Source organism: Lycorma delicatula, chromosome 1 (genome assembly GCF_047948215.1).
Source record: "Lycorma delicatula isolate Av1 chromosome 1, ASM4794821v1, whole genome shotgun sequence".
NCBI classification, from domain to species: Eukaryota; Metazoa; Arthropoda; class Insecta; order Hemiptera; family Fulgoridae; genus Lycorma; species Lycorma delicatula.
Genome location: NC_134455.1, coordinates 12,684,539 through 12,705,482, shown reverse-complemented (window position 1 = coordinate 12,705,482; position 20,944 = coordinate 12,684,539). Strand labels below are relative to the sequence as shown.

General features: G+C 30.0%; 1 protein-coding gene across 1 annotated transcript in view; it reads right to left on the bottom strand.

Annotated features, from left to right (window-relative positions):
* Positions 1 to 20,944, bottom strand: part of LOC142327256 (uncharacterized) — a 40,148-nt gene that overhangs the window by 4,688 nt on the left and 14,516 nt on the right. Inside the window, exons 2-6 of the mRNA XM_075370146.1 lie at positions 14,027 to 14,104; positions 9,894 to 10,325; positions 8,118 to 8,564; positions 2,524 to 2,931; positions 929 to 1,359 (exon numbers count right to left, since the gene is read on the bottom strand). Coding sequence (XP_075226261.1) covers positions 929 to 1,359; positions 2,524 to 2,931; positions 8,118 to 8,564; positions 9,894 to 10,325; positions 14,027 to 14,084 — 1,776 coding nt within the window. The 5' untranslated portion in view covers positions 14,085 to 14,104. The remainder of the gene's footprint in view (positions 1 to 928; positions 1,360 to 2,523; positions 2,932 to 8,117; positions 8,565 to 9,893; positions 10,326 to 14,026; positions 14,105 to 20,944) is intronic.

Here is a 20,944-nt window from a genome sequence, read left to right as displayed (position 1 = left end):
TCTAAAAGAAAGAGGTTAAAAAAAATTGAAACTCCAGATGAAGCAAGGCGTTTGTCCAGTAATGAAAGTTCGGGAGGAGCCAAGAAACATGGGGGACTGTGATAATACAGTAAGTTGAGCTCGGCATCCCATGTTGTAGAGGGGGATATTTTTAGCGGGTAGGCCAGCAGGGGTCCCAAACTACTATGGGAGAAGAGACCATTTAGTGCCTATAAAAGGAATCCCCTCCTTCATCGGAAAGGATTATAACTCCCTATTTTTGTCGCTACGTGTATTTAAACTAGGATATATTTTGTTAAAAATCAAACATAATATGAATATTACGTAAAACTTGAATTGGACACTGGATTGGCATTAAACTTTACAAATTTTCTATATATCACAATGAATTTAGAATAATTTTATTCATTTTCATTGTAGAAAAAAAAAGAAAATAATGAATTAGAAATATAATGCAAGTAATTATAACGGAAAAAATAGTTCACCGGTAAGTTAAAATTTAATCCTGGAAAAGTGATTTTTTTTCAAAAAGAAAAGAAAGTCGGTAGTAGATTTGGTAGTTTTTTTGTTCATTGAAATATATCGGTCTTCATTTAATTATTTTGCAATAGTTGCCCAGTCATCTATTTGGTTTTAACATGTACATATTAGATTAAAGAAACATATATGCAGCAATCCATTGGTTTTGATGTATATTTTGTTTGTGCATATCCTGAGTGAGGATAACTGCTGAAGTGGAATGGAATAGTAAATTCATAAGAAAATAGTGATAAAACAAACAATATTAATAAAACTACAAGATTAATGAGTTATTTAAATCAGGTTATTGTGAATATTTTCACAACAAACGCGCCAGATGGAAAAATCAGAAGTACATCAGCAAAGACTGGCATACTTTAATAAAAACTATACGTGTAAAATTACTTACTGGGTTAACGAAAGCACTGATGCATTTATCTATTCCTTTAATTTTTCCATTATCAATCAAATTTCTCATTTCAATCCCATTAAGAATACATTCAGCATCCTGTTTCTTGTTTGAATTCTTAGGATCATACTTATCACACATTACCTTCCAGTTATCATAGTTTTTCTTGAATATTTCGTAATTATTTACAATCTCTTTAGCAAAGAGATATTTTTTAATATCTTTAGGATGAACATTTTCGATCTTTACTTTTCCTGGTAAAATTTTAAAATAAATTTCTATCTTTTTTTGTTCATAAATTATGAAACTTGCAATACAGCCATAGCAATAGTTTTTAGACTGACCACTTCTTGAATCTGTAGCAACACTTCCATTTTTCGAAATATCATTTTTATAAAAATGTTCTATCGTCTTCAAGTGTTCATTATTAACTGTTAAATAAAAATAAAATATTATTGAAATTCTATCACGATTAATAAATAAACGAGTATGAATATTCATTTATTATATGAATAAAAATATATACATAGCACTGTGTGTATTTTTTTATTTTTATATTAATATTATTTACTAAGAATGTCCATGTTCCTGTTGATATAAATATGGTAACTTTTCGTAATTAAAATTTTATTTTTTCATAAATAAAGTTTATAGATTAACTGAAAAAATTTTATAACTGAATTGAACTGGATAAATTACATACACATAGCAAGTCCTTTTTTAATAAAAAAAATATTTAAAGATAAGGATAGGATATTAGAAAGCAAAATGAGCTGAATCAGGCACGGATTTCTAAACTTTCTTTATTCACAAAGATCATCCAATGCTGTAAAAAAAAGTGGCCGCAGTTAGCGATAACTTATACTCAAGTATCCCAGTTGATAATCATAATGCTGTATACAAAATAAAATTCAGGATTAATATTTTCGCACAATATACAAAAGTTAGAAATATATAAACTGTTAATGGAGATTTTACTAAGTTATTCAATTAGATTTTACATGTTATATTCATGTCATATTTTAGAAAATATCATAAATTTGTGATTCCTTATTACCTCTTGTTACATCAGCTTTCTAATGGAAAGATGAAAAAAATATAGATTTCATGAAAAAAAAAAAATTACACAACTGATACGCAAATTTGACTGTAATTTTACATTTCAAAATTCAAAAAATAAATAAAGACAAATTATATATAATTTTCCTTTATTCGAAAATTAATAATATTTTCACCCGTAACGCCTCACAAAGAATAAAATTCAAGAAAAGATACAACTTTTAAAGATTTGCTTTAAACTGAAATTAATGAATTTCATTAATTTGTTCTACGCAAATGCTTATCTAAATTAATGACTCAATACTCTACTGTCGATCATTTGTTTCCTGTTTTATTTTTCTTGCTGTAAACATGTATAAAATATGTATAAATCACATTACTATGTGGGCAAAAATACAATATTAATAAACATATAATGTTATTCAATTATTTCTCTCCGTTATAAAATATTTTAATATGAGTATTCTGAATACCACCTAAAATATGCTCCAGGACATTCATACCAGTACTGTAAAACGAGCATTGAAATTACTTACTTGGTACCATAAAGTTGTCGATGCATTTTTCTAGTCCTTCACTCCTATCACCAGAAATTAAATTTTCAACTCCAATATTCTTAATTATATCATCAAAATTTGGTATTTGATCATCTGATTCCTCTCTTTTAGCAGTATTACACATTTCAAACAACTTCTGATACTTCTTTTTAAATATTTCGAATTTTGATAAAATAATTTCAAAAGCAGAGTTTGTACTTTCAGTCGTGTTGTTTGGATCAGTGAAGTTCATAATATTTTCTAATTCTTGTTTTATATATTCTTCCAAACATCTTACACAAGATGCTTTGCGTTGATAAAAAGGTGTAACAGTATCAATAAATAACAAGTAAATTTCATGATACCAATTCATTATCATTTGAATTTTTGGAAAGTTTCTTTCTTTTACTGTAAAAATATTAAAAATGATAATTTCTTTCAAATATATAATTAAAAAAAATATATATATATATATACTCGTATGTTAGATGCCATAACCCACCAAATGTTATCTGTGGTATTACACGAGCCACAGAAAATTAAGTCACTCTGAAAAATGCAATTTTCACTCTCATTTATGCCAAGGATCCTCAGTTAAATTTACTAAAGAACAAAACTTTTAATCAGTTTTATACTTCTCTATCAAATTACTACATAATTTTGCTTAATAACTTTCTCCACTACGTAAGACTATTTCTAAAATATATTTATTAAAAATAACTTGTAAAGATAATACAAAATGCAGTGTTGGACTGTCGAAATCTAATAATCCTGAAAGCTGTGCGATAAAAATATATCCTGTTTAATAATTTCCAACAACAGGGTAAGATTTATTGTGTAGGACTAAGGAAAAAGATTATCCCAGAGAAACGTTTGCATCCCGTGCCAGGTTTATGTAACAGAATTTCAGTATAGGCTTTAATATTAATATAATCTCCAAGAACTTTCAACGAGATAGCTTATTTTAAACAATTACTTTATGCGTGCAAACAAACACATATATATTTATACATATATGTATAGACTAATTTGGTTTCAGGAAAAGTACAGTGACAAGGAAAGCAATTTTAGGCCTCAGATTAATAGTACAAGGAAGATTAATGAAAAACAAACCAACATACTTGGCGTTTATAGACCTAGAAAAGGCATTCGATAACGTAGACTGGAATAAAATGTTCTGCATTTAAAAAAATTAGTGTTCAAATACAGAGATAGAAGAACAATTGCTACCTGTACAGGAACCAAACAGCAACGGTAATAATTGAAGAACATAAGAAAGAAGCGTAAAAGAAAGGGAGTCCGACAAGGATGTTCCCTATCTCCGTTACTTTTTAATCTTTACATGGAACTAGCAGTTAATGATGTTAAAGAACAATTTAGATTCGGAGTAACAGTACAAGGTGAAAAGATAAAGATGCTACGATTTGCTGATGATATAGTAATTCTAGCCGAGAGTAAAATGGATTTAGAAGAAACAATGATCGGCATAGATGAAGTCCTACGCAAGAACTATCGCATGAAAATAAACAAGAACAAAACAAAAGTAATGAAATGTATTAGAAATAACAAAGATGGACCACTGAATGTGAAAATAGGAGTAGAAAAGATTATGGAGGTAGAAGAATTTTGTTATTTGGGAAGTAGAATTACTAAAGATGGACGAAGCAGGAGCGATATAAAATGCCGAATAGCACAAGCGAAACGAGCCTTCAGTAAGAAATATAATTTGTTTACATCAAAAATTAATTTAAATGTCAGGAAAAAATTTTTGAAAGTATGTGTTTGGAGTGTCGCATTATATAGAAGTGAAACTTGGACAATCAGAGTATCTCAGAAGAAAAGATTAGAAGCTTTTGAAATGCGATGCTATTGGAGAATGTTAAAAAGCAGATGGGTGGATAAAGTGACAAATGAAGAGGTATTGCGGCAAATAGATGAAGAAAGAAGCATTCAAATAGAAAAATATAGTTAAAAGAAGAGACAGACTCATAGGCCACATATTAAGGCGTGCTGGAATAATCGCTGTAATATTGGAAGGACAGGTAGAAGGACAAAATTGTGTAGGCAGGCCACGTTTGGAATATGTAAAACAAATTGTTAGGGATGTAGGATGTAGAGGGTATACTGAAATGAAACGACTAGCACCAGATAGGGAGTCTTGGAGAGCTGCATCAAACCAGTCAAACGATTGCGACAAAAAAAATATGTATAAGTAATGACAAAATAATTTTAAGAAAATTCCATTTTCAATATTTTCATATAGAAAAAATTGTTTTTTTTATTTTTTATATGCTAACAGATTCTTTAATTAAAATCCATCGGCGATTTCTTTTTTAATTCTAGGTGCTTGATTTGGCAAAGATCATATCAGGTTGTGTCCATTATTGTTGGAAGTGCCCACAATTTGGTAGTTTCCAGTTAATTTATTTTATAATTATTGTGCCAATTTTGGTAATTTACCAAAAACATTATTCAAAATTAAAATAAAAATCACATTTTTCTGAGATCACATAAAGCGATAAAGATTTTTAAATTTGTAAAAATCTGAAAAAGTATATGGCTTGGATAATCAAACTGCAAAATCATAAAAGCGTTTACAGTAACGTAATATAAGTTACAGGGTGGTAATGCACATATTATACCATAAAAAAACTTCATAAATAAACTAGAACATTCTATGTAACTTAAAAAAATAAAATAAATGAATTTTTTAATACTTCTTTTTTATGTACCATATTTCTAATGGAATACTGGAAACCATCTGGGTAACATAACATTTGTCTGTAGTTGATCAGAATAAAGATATATTTGAACAATATGAATAAAGATATTAAAACTTGGTCAAGACTGAATTGCAGAGGTTTAATAACGGAAAAATCGCGCCAGATTTCAAGTTATCTGCTATTGAAAATTCAGTTTTTCCACAATTGGCCCTTATGCTTCACCTTATTGATCTTCGATCATTTTAACACTAAAACACTTTTTCTTGCACTCGATCACCGATTTCAAAAACGTTTCTACGCTCAATCGTTTAATAAACTCTTGGCATAAAATTTATTTTATCAGCAGCAATCAAATGCTGGCCATTAACAGGATATCACGTCTTTCAAATAATTGAAAACAAAAAAACTATTTTAAAGAGGTGAGTTAAATGACAAGTAAAAAATATCAAAGAACTAACTCAAAAATCGAACCTAAGACTAAATAATCGAAAAATTAATCTAAAAACAACTATATCCAGCGTTCGAGTCCTAGTAAAGCCAGTAATTTTTACACAGATTTGATTACTAGATCGAGGATACCGGTGTTCTTTGGTGGTTGGATTTCAATTAACCACACATCTCAGAAATGAGAATGTACAAGACTACACTTCATTTACACTCATACATATCATCCTCATTCATCCTCTGAAGTATTATCTAAACGGTAGTTACCGGAGGCTAAACAGGAAAAAGAAAAAAGGTAACTGTAGCTGTAGGTAACTGAGGCTAAACTTTTAGTTAGCTTATTACATTGGCTGTCGCATATATTGATTTGAGTGAATTTTTGTTACATTTTACTGAGTAAATAAATCAAATTAGAATAAAATTAAAAGAAAATTAATTATAGAAATTTAGGTAAAAATAATTTTTTTGTTTAATTAGATGAATAAATATAATAATGATTAAATATGATTTAGAAAGTAAGGGGTTGTAAGAATAACAATAATTTGCAATTATACTGGTAGAGAAATGACTGTTTCAAGCTTGCTACATAGAAAAAAAATGTTTGCCAAAATGTTTTCCCAGCTTTTTTGTTCTTAAAAAGATATAACATTTTTTTTTTATCTTATAGAAAATATATAGAAAACTGCAAAAGCATACCTTTATACAAAATTTGAAAAAAAATTAACAAAGTAGTGACTATATTGCTTCTTATGTTGATTCATTAAATTTATTCCTGAAATATTTCTTACTCACATGAGATGACATACTGATCATTCGAAATATCTTCTAAAGATAGATAAGGTTTTATCCTATGCATCAACTAAAACAGAACTTATTCTAGATAAATCCTAAAATATATAATTAAAAATCTCAGCGGTTGAGTAATTAGTATGATTTAAGTACAATCGCATTATTTTTCAATGAAAATATCTCTCATTAAACCAAAAATTCTGTTGTACTGTGGCAATAATAATAACCCAATATAAATCAATGTTTAAACCTAAACTGTCCAAGTTGTAAAATTTTGTAAGAATAGGAAAATTTTTAAGAACATATTTCATCTTGAAAATTATAGTTTAAATTTTACTGACATTACTAACATATCAGAAAATAATAATGAATCCTAGACAAGAGAGTAATTTTCAATATTCTATGAAATTTAATAAATCTCAAGAATTTCTCCTGTTATAACTGAAATAAGAAGAAGCTATTTTTCATCTTTTTAATGCACATTAATGAATATTCATAACTATATGAATAGTCTTTTTTTTATTTTCTTTAGATATAATCAGTGATAAGATGATTTATAGCAGATTACATTTAACTTTGCTAGTAAAATTTCAGTGAAAAACAACATTGTAAATTAACTATACACATTTTCCCCTGTTACTTAATCCATTAGTGTTTTTCATCCACTTCAAAGTTGAAAACAAAAACTGCAGAGATCCTTGATCAAATTATCTTATAAATTAATAGCACTCTAGCAACTCACAGCACCTTGCCACTGAACTGCAAACATATTGTGCTATATGAGTCAAGCCATTATTGCTGCCGTAAATAATTCTGAGATGAAAAAAGAAAACTTAAGTTCATGGAAAATTTAGTTTTTTCTGAAATTTACAGAATATTCTGATTCATGATATTGTTGCATCATACAAAATTGAATAAAAATATTTGATTTTTGCATTCACTATATTATGAATTTGATATCATGAAAGAAATTTTTATATTATGATCAAAGTTATTTTAAAAACTAAACATTTAGATAGATAGTTTTAAGTACTAGAGATAGTTTAAGTATTTAGATAGATAGTTTCGTTGAATTCCACATACAAGGAAGCAAATCCATTAAGGTAAGTTGAACCTGTTCTTTGTTATTGTATTTTATGAAAAAAATGCACTTTGGACTGAATCATAGATACTCTGTAAGTAAAAGCTTTATTATGAGTCACAATCTCATATTGGATATATAATTTTCTCATATTGATCTCATTTCCTCTTATTTCATTCTATGAGCTTTCCATGGGGATCAAGCATAAATTGAGCCTGATACAAACCTTGTAGATATATACTGAGGATCACAAATCCTACTGAGCTGCAGTGACTTTGGTTTCTGCATGACCTAAGTGAGGACAACTCTATCAGTCGTTCTACCTCAGAAATTTATTTTTAATCCAGCGAATGCATAAAAAGCAAATACCATTCCAGTTGCTAAAATGTTAACAGATTAATATTTTCTTCCAATAGTTTTTCATTCAAAACATTTTTAATAAAAGTATAAGGTTACTGAATTGATTATTTTTTCTTAAAAAAATTTACTTCAGATTATTTTCTAAACCTAATTTAAAATGTGCTAGTCTAATAACTGATACAGATAAAATTACTTACCGTAATTAATCAAAGTACTCTGTTTAGCGTAAGAATCGATACATTTATTGAGTCCTTTAGTCTTTCCTTCCTTAATTAAATTTCCTTCTCCAATCTTCTTAACTACTTGCTGAATGTTTTTTGTTAGTTGTGATTCCTCTGAATACTTGTAAGTAGTACATGTATTTAACCATTGTAGAAATCCCACCCTATATTTCTCAAAATTTAATTTAATCTCTTTAGATAATATTAAGTTTTGGCCTTCAAGTAAAGTTTCAAGAGTCTCATTTTTTTTAATACTTTCAAGTAAATTTTCTACTCTTTTATTTTCATAAGATATATATGTTTTAATACCGGCTAGGCAATTAACTCTGGTTTGATCCGTATCCGAAAGCTGGATATGTTTCTCAACAGTTGAAATATTTTCGTTATAAATATTATTTATTTTTTCCAATAATTTACCATTAACTGTAACATAAATAAAAAAACGATTTAATTTCTTTAAAATGTAAATTAATATATATGTTAGGAGCAATAAACCAACAATTGTGGGGGATTTTAAACAAGTCACTGTACATTACATAAAATAGCATAATCATTCTCAGATGGATTAAGAATATTGAATTATTTTCAACATATAAGTGAATGGGAGTGGCCTAATCACACTAATTGCTCTGAAATTTCTAATTCTTTTCTTGTTTCTCAGAATGAATAGCATCAGTTATTTTATATTACACGAGTTATTTAGCCTATATAAGTAATGAACGTTTTCTTATTAGAAGGACTGATTCTAGCAATTATTTTCCATTCAAATGAAAAGTGGAAAAATTAAAATTCTACTTGTGGAAAAAATATAATCTTTATTTACTCATGTATCTTTGGGATTATGATAAATTATTAATTTGGGATTAATCATGATAAATCATATTTGATGATTCATTTTTCTGCAAATGAGGGATTTAAGCATTTCAAGCCTTTTAATAACTTGATAGTTTGTCACAAGGATAAATTTTGACAAATAAATAAATCAATGACTAAATGTAAATTAAGGGAAAGTAATGGTAGAAACATATTTTGATTTTATCAGGAACTAGGTTTTTATATATTTGTGAATGAAAAAGTAGTTCACCCAAAATTTTTACTAGCTTTTGGTCTCTTTTGAAAGATATACCAATTTTTTATAATAGTAAAATAGTGTAACGGTGAACAAAAATTGTGAATATGGATATGGATATTTTAAAATTAAATTGTAACCTGTTCTAGAGTAATTTCTTTGATTTCTAGAGAAAATGGGCCTAGGATATGATGATGAAGGATGTTACTTGATTGAATTGCTTGTAGTTGGTAAAATTTTAATGAGTAGATTACTCTTTTCATTATAAATGCATTCTTTTCTTCATATATAGTTCTTCATTACAGCAAAATTACGACATTTTTTGTCAACTTACACTACATGTTGAGAATAGAGTTGATGCAACTGTTTGTTCTTCTTGGTGGAGCAGTGATAAAGTGTATTACTCTGTATGTGGATTTACCTAGGAATCTCAGTTTCTGTCTAATGAATTCATAAATATCCTGTTTTATCCCTAGTGCCACTAATGCTATATAAGTTATTGTTTAAAATACCACCTTAAATAATTAAAGAAAAATTATATGTAAAGTTACTAATTTCTTTTTGTAAAGAATTTTAATGTGAACGTTTATAAAATTATTAGAATGTTCTTGTTTCAAAATGAGTAGTATTTTTGCAAAAGAAGGTGTAATATAATAAAATTCATAATATAAAATATTACTTACTGATTGTAACAAAAGTATTGATGCATTTATAGAGTCCTTCAGTATTACCTTTTGTAATTAATTTATCAACTCCTATCTTTTCAACCACTTCTTCATAATTTATTTTGGGTGGTGGTGATACCTGGAGTTTATACAATTCACATAAATAGTTCCACCATGAAACCTCATTTGAATATTTCTCATAATTATTTTCAATCTCTTTAACTGATATATAGATATCATTTTCTTTAGGTAGGGTTTCATAGTTTAAATTATTTGTTGTCATATATTCAATTATATTTTGTACTCTTTTACTTTCATAGCTGTAAAAGCTTGAAATACAGCCTAGACAATTATTGCTGAACTCCTTTTCCAAAAGTTTACCAAGTTCTGTAACGACCTGATTTTCATTCAAATACATTTGTCTTATACGTTTCAATTCTTCACCATTAACTGTAAAAAAAATATATACTATTATTTTGGTGTAATTTAACATATAAGTATGATAGCTGCCATAATCCAACATTATTACATATGATTTAAAATTAAACTAATCATTCCAAAAAATCATAATCATTTACATACAGCAAGCACCTCCTATTTATTTTACAAAGGAAAGTAAACAGAAAATTAGTAGTTGCCTTTTAACTTAGCCCATTATTAGTTTGTTCCTAAGCATCCCATTGAAATCTGCATTTAATTGGTCTACTATCTAATAATAATATTCATACATATTCTATGGGCAAGAAATTAGCCTAAACAGCAATATCTGTTCACACAAATATATATATACTTAAGGCTTACTATTGACTTTTTTCTAAGAATTATTCAGTAATGAATTCCCAGTTTTTTGAGAAATAGAAGGTGTAATTATTTTTATCTAGAGCGATGAAGTATCTTCTACCACTTTTTATTGAAAGACGTATGGGAAGTGATTGTTTTACAACATAGGTTCCACAGGTTAGACAGCTTTATTAATCAGAACCAGCAGATGTGGTGGACAGAAGACAAAACTGAGAAATGAAGCATTAAAATTGTGTTTTAAATTTGTTCTGGATTTGTAGGAAATAAAACTTCATGTAAATAATTTCAATTCATTTGCGGTCTGATATATCAGTTACTGCAAGGATTTTATAAAATTTTAAATGTATAATACTTATATAGTACGTAACAGATCAAGAAAAAACAAGCAATTTTAATGTTTTTGTCCCACTTTAACTACCTATTTTAAACCACTGAAGTCATTTACATCATTTGCATGATACTTTTCTGATGCATTTTGATTGTTTCCATCATAAATACAAATGATGTCTCATAAAATAAATAAAATTTGTTTTTATGCAATCCTGACTTAAATCAAATAATAACTTTCAGTTTTATATTTTCATTTAATGGTTAGCTTTAATTGAAGAACAATTGCAGAAAATAATATATAAGAAATTTTATATGATCTACAATAGCCGTATAAGAATACAAGATTCTTTTAAAACAAGTCATGATTCTAATCCAAAATAAAAACTGTGCAGTAAAGTACGAACATTAATGAATTTAGTTTAATTTTGTATTTAGCAAAGAATTTTTCTGAAAAATTATGAATACAAGAATAGTAGTGGAAATGGTGAAAGAAGAACAAAGTGAATTTAACAAGGGAGGAGGTACAAGGAATGTGATAAGGACTAATAACGACTACAAAATACATAGAAAAATTCACTGCAAAATAATGTATGTAAACGTATTTGGAAAAGGATAACCAATGAAATATTAAAAACTCAAATAGTGGAATGAGAAGATAGAATATCAATTAAAGAATTGTTACAGAATAAAAAGCATTTATAAAAATAGAGTATGCACAAATTTTGAGGGCTTAACCTTTGAAGAGGAATAAGAAAAGAGTGTTGTATATCCCCAACCTTATTTAGTATGTATGAGTTGTGGATATAAAAAATGCTCTAGAGTAGGTTGAAGGGATCAACATAAGAGGAAGGAAAATGAATTTTATAAGAGATTCTCAGATGAAATGTTATTTTTAGAAATTGAATCATGTAAATCAATAGATGATTTCAGTATTAGAAAAAATAAAAAATGAGAATGAATGTAAAAAAATAAAAGTAATTAAAATATGAAACAATGTCTACACAAAAGAAAAAAGAGTTGAAGAAGCAAAATAATGTAGATAAAAAAAAAGATTACAAAAGTGAGAATGAAACAAAAATTAGCATAGTATTGGCTAATGGTTAAGTGATTATCCAGTAAAATTGAGCTAGCTTTATGGAAGCATCTTTGTGAAATAATATGTGTGCAGTACCCTTTTATTATGGATTTGAAAAGTAGCGCTAAAAGGATCTGTAATAGGTGAAAAAAGAGAAGCCTGATAAAACCAAAAATGATAGATGATATACAAGGAAATTGGAACTACCAAGAACTCAAGTTTAGCTGATATTAGTAGAGTATCAAAAGAAAAATGATGCAAGTACCTGCCTCAGGGTAGATAATCATATTAAAGGGATTGTATTATTAAATATCTAATTTTTAATATATAATAATTTTTTAAATGTATAATAATTTATATATATAAATTTTAGAGAGCATTAAAAGATTTAAATGGCAGAAAGGCTCCTGGACGGAATACCTGTAGAATTACTGCGCAGTGAAGGTGAGGAAGCGATTGATAGATTATACAAACTGGTGTGTAATATTTATGAAAAAGGGGAAATTCTGTCAGAATTCAAGAAAAGTGTTATAGTCATGATACCAAAGAAAGCAGGGGCAGATAAATGTGAAGAATACAGAACAATTAGTTTAACTAGTCATGCATCAAAAATCTTAACTAGAATTCTATACAGAAGAATTAAGAGGAGAGTGGAAGAAGTGTTAGGAGAAGATCAATTTGGTTTCAGGAAAAGTATAGGGACAAGGGAAGCAATTTTAGGCCTCAGATTAATAGTAGAAGGGAGATTAAAGAAAAACAAACTGACATACTTAGCGTTTACAGACCTAGAAAAGGCATTCAATAACGTAGACTGGAATAAAATGTTCAGCATTTAAAAAAAAATTAGGGTCAAATACAGAGATAGAAGAACAATTGCTAACATGTACAGGAACCAAACAGCAACAGTAATAATCGAAGAACATAAAAAAGAAGCCGTAATAAGAAAGGGAGTCCGACAAGGATGTTCCCTATCTCCGTTACTTTTTAATCTTTACATGGAACTAGCAGTTAATGATGTTAAAGAACAATTTAGATTCGGAGTAACAGTACAAGGTGAAAAGATGAAGATGCTACGATTTGCTGATGATATAGTAATTCTAGCCGAGAATAAAAAGGATTTAGAAGAAACAATGAACGGCATAGATGAAGACCTACGCAAGAACTATCGCATGAAAATAAAAAAGAACAAAATAAAAGTAATGAAATGTAGTAGAAATAACAATGATGGACCACTGAATGTGAAAATAGGAGGAGCAAAGATTATGGAGGTAGAAGAATTTTGTTATTTGGGAAGTAGAATTACTAAAGATGGACGAAGCAGGAGCGATATAAAATGCCGAATAGCACAAGCTAAACGAGCCTTCAGTAAGAAATATAATTTGTTTACATCAAAAATTAATTTAAATCTCAGGAAAAGATTTTTGAAAGTGTATGTTTGGAGTGTCGCTTTATATGGAAGTGAAACTTGGACAATCGGAGTATCTGAGAAGAAAAGATTAGAAGCTTTTGAAATGCGGTGCTATAGGAGAATGTTAAAAATCAGATGGGTGGATAAAGTGACAAATGAAGAGGTATTGCGGCAAATAGATGAAGAAAGAAGCATTTGGAAAAATATAGTTAAAAGAAGAGACAGACTTATAGGCCACATACTAAGGCATCCTGGAATAGTCGCTTTAATATTGGAAGGACAGGTAGAAGGGAAAAATGGTGTAGGCAGGCCACGTTTGGAGTATGTAAAACAAATTGTTGGGGATGTAGGATGTAGAGGGTATACTGAAATGAAACGACTAGCACTAGATAGGGAATCTTGGAGAGCTGCATCAAACCAGTTAAATAAAATATAACTTTCGGTGAAATTTTGAGAAAGGAATTGAAAAATGTATATATTTATTCTTACATTTACTTCATACAATTAAATAAAAAATAGATGTTAAGTAAAAATTACCTTGACAATTGTACACCATATAGAATACGATTAATATTGTAAATCTATTGGATACCATTTTTTCTTGACATGTACCACCTGAAAAAAATTAAATTTTTAATTCTGGAGGCTTTCTCCGTAATTATAGACTCTCTCTCTGTCTCTCTCACTCACTCTCTCTCTCTCTCCCTCTCTCTCTATATATATATCCTTCTATATATGCTTTAAGAAGTAGTGTTAAGTGAGCAGTACTTAGTGAATTAGGTGTAAAAAAACTGAAGTTTTTAAAAATGTTCATTTGAATATTTAAAAAAAATTACTTTTAAAATACTTTACTTCTACTAACTGCTAAACCAATTTTAAGGAATGTAAAACAATCTGTTTAGACTAAGGATAATACAAGGTGAAGTTGTTTCTGGATATCTTTTTCAAGGAGTCAGAAATAATGACACATATCAGCATTCCAAGATCTCCAAAATGATGAGACTATTAAGCCCTGAATATATTCATACGATTTTTACTTTGCTCACCGATGGGCTGGATGTGTAATGAATTTTACTATTCCCTGAGAAAGCCAATGTGACTAGTGCCATATATAAATGGAAAACAATTGAATGTAGATTTATTTTCATAAATTTCAGAATAAATTTTTATTATTATAAATTTGGTTTTAACATTCTACCTGATTAGTGTTTGACTTTAATTAGGAATGTATCTGCAGGTAGTTATCAAAGAGGAATGTCGATTAGGAGGTTTAAATAAAAATAAAAATTACGTATATTGTCAATTGTTAAGTACGTAATTCTTGTTTTATGATACCGTGTGTTGTTAGCTACCATTTATTTCTTCATACATTTTTATTATTGTATTTAGACGACTACCCAAAAAGGAGTGTAATATATTTAAGATGTATGTATGTATATTTGTTGCACTGTTGTAGCTCAACGGCTGAACTGATTGTCGCCCGCCCGGTCTTTAATTATCCTATGTTAAAAAGCAATGTTTATTTTTTTGGCGGTCCTGATTTTTAATATTTATCTTTTGTTAAAAGGGAACTGAAACATTTTTTTTTACAGTAGTAATCTATGTAAAAATAAATCAAATCAGAAAATTTACCACTCTCCTAAAGACATATATGTATATGTATGTGTGTCTAATCTTTACTTTTTAATTCTTTGTATAAAATATAGATTAAATAAAAGTGGAAAATCTGAAATAAATGTGAACTTAGTTTTATTTTAGAGTCATGCATGTTTTCTTACAGACCAATGGATTCCTTAATTTTTTTTTCAGAAAAATAACTCGTTGCGCCCTCTACTAGCCTATTTGTTACGTTTCATTTCTAGTTTTACGGTTTTTTAATTTCATTATACAGCGATATTAAATTCAATGATAGCTTGTTCTAGCGTAAATATTCATTTTTTTACGTGACTTAGTTCATTTAAATCACCCTTTTCCCTTCCTCAATCACTAGTATTTATTTAATTTCGATCATAAATATAATCTTGTAATACATGTCGAATCGCTTAGTTTTCTTGTTTGTTTAATGTCTAATATTCTATTGATTATAAGATATAAAAAATTTATCAATTAAGGGAATTTACTGTAGGGATCTTGTACGATAGTATTTATGTTGCTATAACGGTTAATTTCTCGTGTTTTATGAGATGACAAGTTCTCTTGTTTATGATCAAATTAATGTCGTTTGTAAATCAAACCTTACTTTTTAGTGTCTTGATAAAAAAAGGGGCGAAAGAGTTAAGCTTGAAATCATTATTAAATATTTTTTATGGTTACGTAAACTACAGTCTAAAATAACATGTCACCTCCTGAGGCTTCCTCAAAAAAGTTATAAAAATGAACTGTCTAAACATTGTTTGGCTGTCTTAAGTATTAATCAAGTAGACAATTATTTAAAAATTAAATATTTAACCTACCCTTCTATTTTTATTAATGAGTTTGCAGTCTTTGTAAAAAGACCGGAGACTTAAGATATTTTTGAATTATTGTATTATTTAAAAGAATTTCCGATCATTAAAAAAGTTTTCTTTTTCACAAACAATATTACTCTGTCGATTAATTTGAAAATAATACTAATAAAGGAATGTAAAATAACTTAAATTTTACTGCATCTAACACATGCATAAATATGTGGTGAAAATAGTTTTCAACAAGGCCTTCTAAATTTTGAACTGTTTGGTAATGTTAGGTAGACCAAATAATTTCTTTTTGCTTTTTTTTAAGCCCTGGAACCACCGTTTAAGTATTGCTTCAGAGGATGAGATGAATGATGACAATTTTTGTAGCGTGTGAAAAATGCTATGCGGACTTCCGGATGAAAGGCCGAAACGCTACCACTCGTACCACGGAGGCCGGCACGCAAAATACTACCAAACATTAGTATTATTTAACATTATATGCTTACATTTATAAAGTTAATATGAACCTAAACCATATCTATATTTTATCTTACAATTTATGTTTTAATACTGGCATAATTTACGATTACATGATATATATAATGTATTATTATATACCAATCATAATGAAAGATCTATTAAGTGAAAACCATAGTTCAGAGATAGAAACTACGGAACATTATGAAAGAAACCCAATATATACGCACTATCCGACAACTGTGCTAATTTTTTTGAAAACTAGAAGCGTATTTCCAAACAAAACAACATTCAATATTCAAATTGCACAAAAACACTGGTGGACAAAAAAAGTGCAAGATATAATTTCTATTTATGTCTGTTTTTAGAACAGTTTTGTTACTTGATAAATTATAAATACTTTATTAGACTATTATTCAGAACTCATATTACTATAATACAATTTACTCTTTCTAGTCTGTAGTAGTTATGATAGTAGAAAGCGATATATATAATATACTTCCAATTTAGTTTGATATTATTGTTCATGCCACCTATTGCGCCTTCATTGTATTGTATAGATAATTTGCAGTAGCAAACCGAGATGTGTTTTGCGTTTATAAACGTATGCAGGTGTAGTCATATATCTACATTGTCATTCACGTGAACCGGATGTTTTAAAAATAATCATAAAAAATTGAATATTTACTTTATAAAAGTTTTATCGGTACTGAATCACTTGTTAAATCAAAACATTTGTTACTTACTATGAACGAAAAATTATATCCGGCAAGTGATGTCCATTTTGGGCAATACATTGTTGTAGCCTTTCACGGTAACTGGCCTCAATTCTTTGCAGCATGTCTACATCAATCTGGATGACGTGATGACGAATTGCGATCTTTAGGTCGTCCAATGTACGCGGTTTATTGCCGTACCCATGCGACTTCAGAAATCCCCACAGAAAAAAATCACAACTACTCAAGTCGGGGGACCGAGGGGGCTAAGGAATGTCGCCGAATCTGGAAACGATCCGTCCCGGAAATAAATAACGAAGAACAGCAATCGTTGCCCTCCCTGTGTGCGTTGTAGCTCCATCCTGCTGGAATAACACATTTTGAAAATTGATTCCCCGGTTTCGTAACTCAGGGATGAAAAACGTATTCAACATTGCAATGTAACGATCAGCTGTTACAGTTACGGCGGCGTCATTTTCTTCAAAAAAATATGGTCCAATAACACCGACCTTTCCTCTTGCACACCAGACAGTCACCTTTGGGCTATGAAGTGGTCTCTCGTGACGCTGATGTGGGTTTCTTTCTGCCCAATACCGGCAATTCTGTTTGTTGACGAAGCCATTCAGATGAAAATGGGCTTCACCACTCATTAACAATAACAAATTTTCATTTTCTTCAAAAACGGTAAGCATTTGTCGACAAAATTGTAATCGCTGCGTGAAATCTTGCTCATTTATCTGCTGCACGACGGCTACCTTGTAAGGATGGAAATGAAGGTGTGTATGCAGAATTAGTCTTACCGTACTTGTGCTCATTTGAAGCGCTGCTGAATGCCTCTGAATAGAGCGGCGTGGGCTTCTGACAATGGCTTCCCTTACTCGTTCGATGTTCTCCGGTGTGCTAGCAGTTCGTCGGCGAACCGGTGGTTTTTTCTTCAATATTGAACCGCTTGTTCGAAGGTTGTTTACCCGTCGCAATATTGTGTTACGAGAAGGGACACTTGCATTACGATGGATAATAAACTGACGGCGGAAATCTCGCTGAACAGCAGTTACGGATTCGTCATTTCGCACAAAACTGTCATACGCGTACAGGCGTTGGTCTAGCGTCCACGGCTCCATCTCAACGACTAAAATGTAAATGCTATGAACATAGGAAACCAGCCACGTCATCAGACACCAGCCACGTGCCCCTCCCACCACGAACGCCCGAGTACAACCCACTTCAAAACATCCGGTTCCCGTGAATGACCCTGTATAACGGATGGTCCAATTTTAAAACTATAAACATTGATATTTCTGAATACTGGACATAAATTTTATAAAAAACGTAAGGAAAATATTAAAGCAGCTCCTCTAACTTATTAAATTCTGTATTATAATTATAATAATGAATTACTATATTATGATTGGTGAATGACTAATCTTTGACGAGGATTCGGATTGGTTGGAGGGCAATTTTGTTTGCACCAGATAGGTAACGTTATGAAAAATTATTTAGCAGTATTGGTTCATGAACTCAGTTCAAAGATTTATTTTTAATAAAAAATCGAGTCAATTAGATAATCATTCGTTGAGAAATTATATATTGAAATGTATATGTATAATTTCTCAAAAAGAAAATAAACGCAGGATATATCTAAACGTTAAAATAACATTTGTATACAAAAAGTTTAGATATCAAAAGAGATAGATATTATTGCCCTAGATTATTGCCCTTTAATAAATTAATCTACTCCTAAAATCTTACATATAATGGTGCAAGTATGAGGCATTGACTTTAAAAATTAAAACATAAGAATGCCAAAATTCTATTTTCAATATCCTTTGAGGAAATAATTATAAAAATCTAAAAACTGGAATCAAAAGCAGGTTATGTTCGTAAAAAATTACTTGTTAAATTACCAATAAATAGTCAAAATAATATCTTCAATTTTTTTCTGCGGTAACCCCCTTCTTGAACGTACCACCTACCTTCCTAATCACAGATATTTCATGATTTAGAAATTGGTAATCTTGAACAAATATTTGAAGAATTTAAAATTTTACTATACAAATCAAAAAGAATAAATGAAATTGTACAATCAAATTATTCTTCATTTATTACAATCGGTACTTGTTTAAATTTGTTGGCATTTGAAATCACTACTATTAGCTCTAAATTAAACATACATGCAGTACGGTATTTATCGATTAGTACCAATTCGTATTGTTTATAAGCGCTGTACGTTTAAGTGATCGCATCGGCTGGAATTCCAGCTGATGAAAGATATCGTATATTCCTTGCAATTACCCACCTACCATAAAACGGTTCATTTAGTACTTTCGCTTTAATTGCGGTGCCAGTGTGGCGTCATAGCTGAAAACATACAGGTGACTTCCTGGGTCAGTTTGGGTTAGTTTTGACGTCACATGATCTTCGGTAATTGAAACCGTGGTTATTAATTTTTGGCGAGGCCTAAGGTCAAGTTTGCAGCAGCAAGACCGGTATAGGGCGCCTGGGTAAAGGATTCCAACCAATTATTATGAAAGTAGAAAAAACACAATAATTGGAAGAATCCAGAAGACACAATAAAAATCCCTTTTATTAAAATTAAAAGGTTCGTTGAACAATGACTTTTGTTAGACTGTCCGCTTTCAAACAATGAACACCTGTTGTACCGTGAGAAGAGACCAGGTTTGGAATTCATCGGAAGAAAAGTCCCGGTCTTCGTCCTCACGCTTCAACTAGGATCCGTTCCGCCAAATAAAGAGGCTAGAAGTATATTGTCCCTGAGAAGACCAGCTACAAACTCTGCGAACCAGTTCATCTTGTTCAGGCACCCGCTTCAGCGCGGTGGTAGGGTAGCTAAGACTTCTGGTCGTATGTCCCGGTAACGAGTAAAGTGGTCTCCCTTAGTCCTACTCGCGTTCTCTTAAAAAGGAGGACAGTAATCAGTGATTTCGTGTCGTACCTAGCGTACGTACTGCACCCTATTGATCCAGCTGCGGCGAAGAACCCGCTGCTGGATCAATACATAATGATAATATAATGTGCCGACGAAGCTGAGAGCTTCGTCTCTTAGCGACGTATGTAAATAATGTAATGTTTGAATATTTGTTAAATCTTCTCGAGTGTTGATTAAATATATTAAAAGAGGTCAAGCCATTCAAGAATGTCACCTTTAAACAATGGTAAATTGATAGGTTGTCGTTGTAATTGTTTAATAGCTGTGTCTACAGAATGTTCTTGATTATTTACTCTTCGCTGACTATTTATCTGCGGATAATTCAATTTTTGTAATGAAGGCATAAGTTGATTTTCTTTGTCGTAATAATTTTGTTCTTTATCCATAATGATTATAATAACTAATAATGTAAAAAAAGGAAAACTAAATTTCACAAATAATATTATGTAGCTAATGGTGTTAACGTAAATTACTAACCCATTTTCAATGTAGTGAAGAAAAGTCCAGAATAATATTTTCGTTGGTTCATAATTTAATTATTATTGTTACTGAAGATCACCAATGAAAATTGAACTTGCCAAGCTGCAGTATATATATATATATTTTTTCGTTATGGTCTCTTTGGACCGCGTTGAACGTTTTGCACAACAGATGTCTTCCGTCTGTTTTCCCCGTACAATTTCATTTCGTCTCGTTTAACATGTTTCTGTTCATCAGTCCACTGCCTCCCAGTTCCAGTCTTATCTGTAAGTTCCGGAAAATGTATTTATTAATTTTATCTCTAAACTCAGTTCTGTTACACTCATCGCCTTCGTTCAGTTGTAGTTCGCTGAGGTCCTTCTTAACATCGACTACTTAACTTCGCTTAACTTCCCTTAAG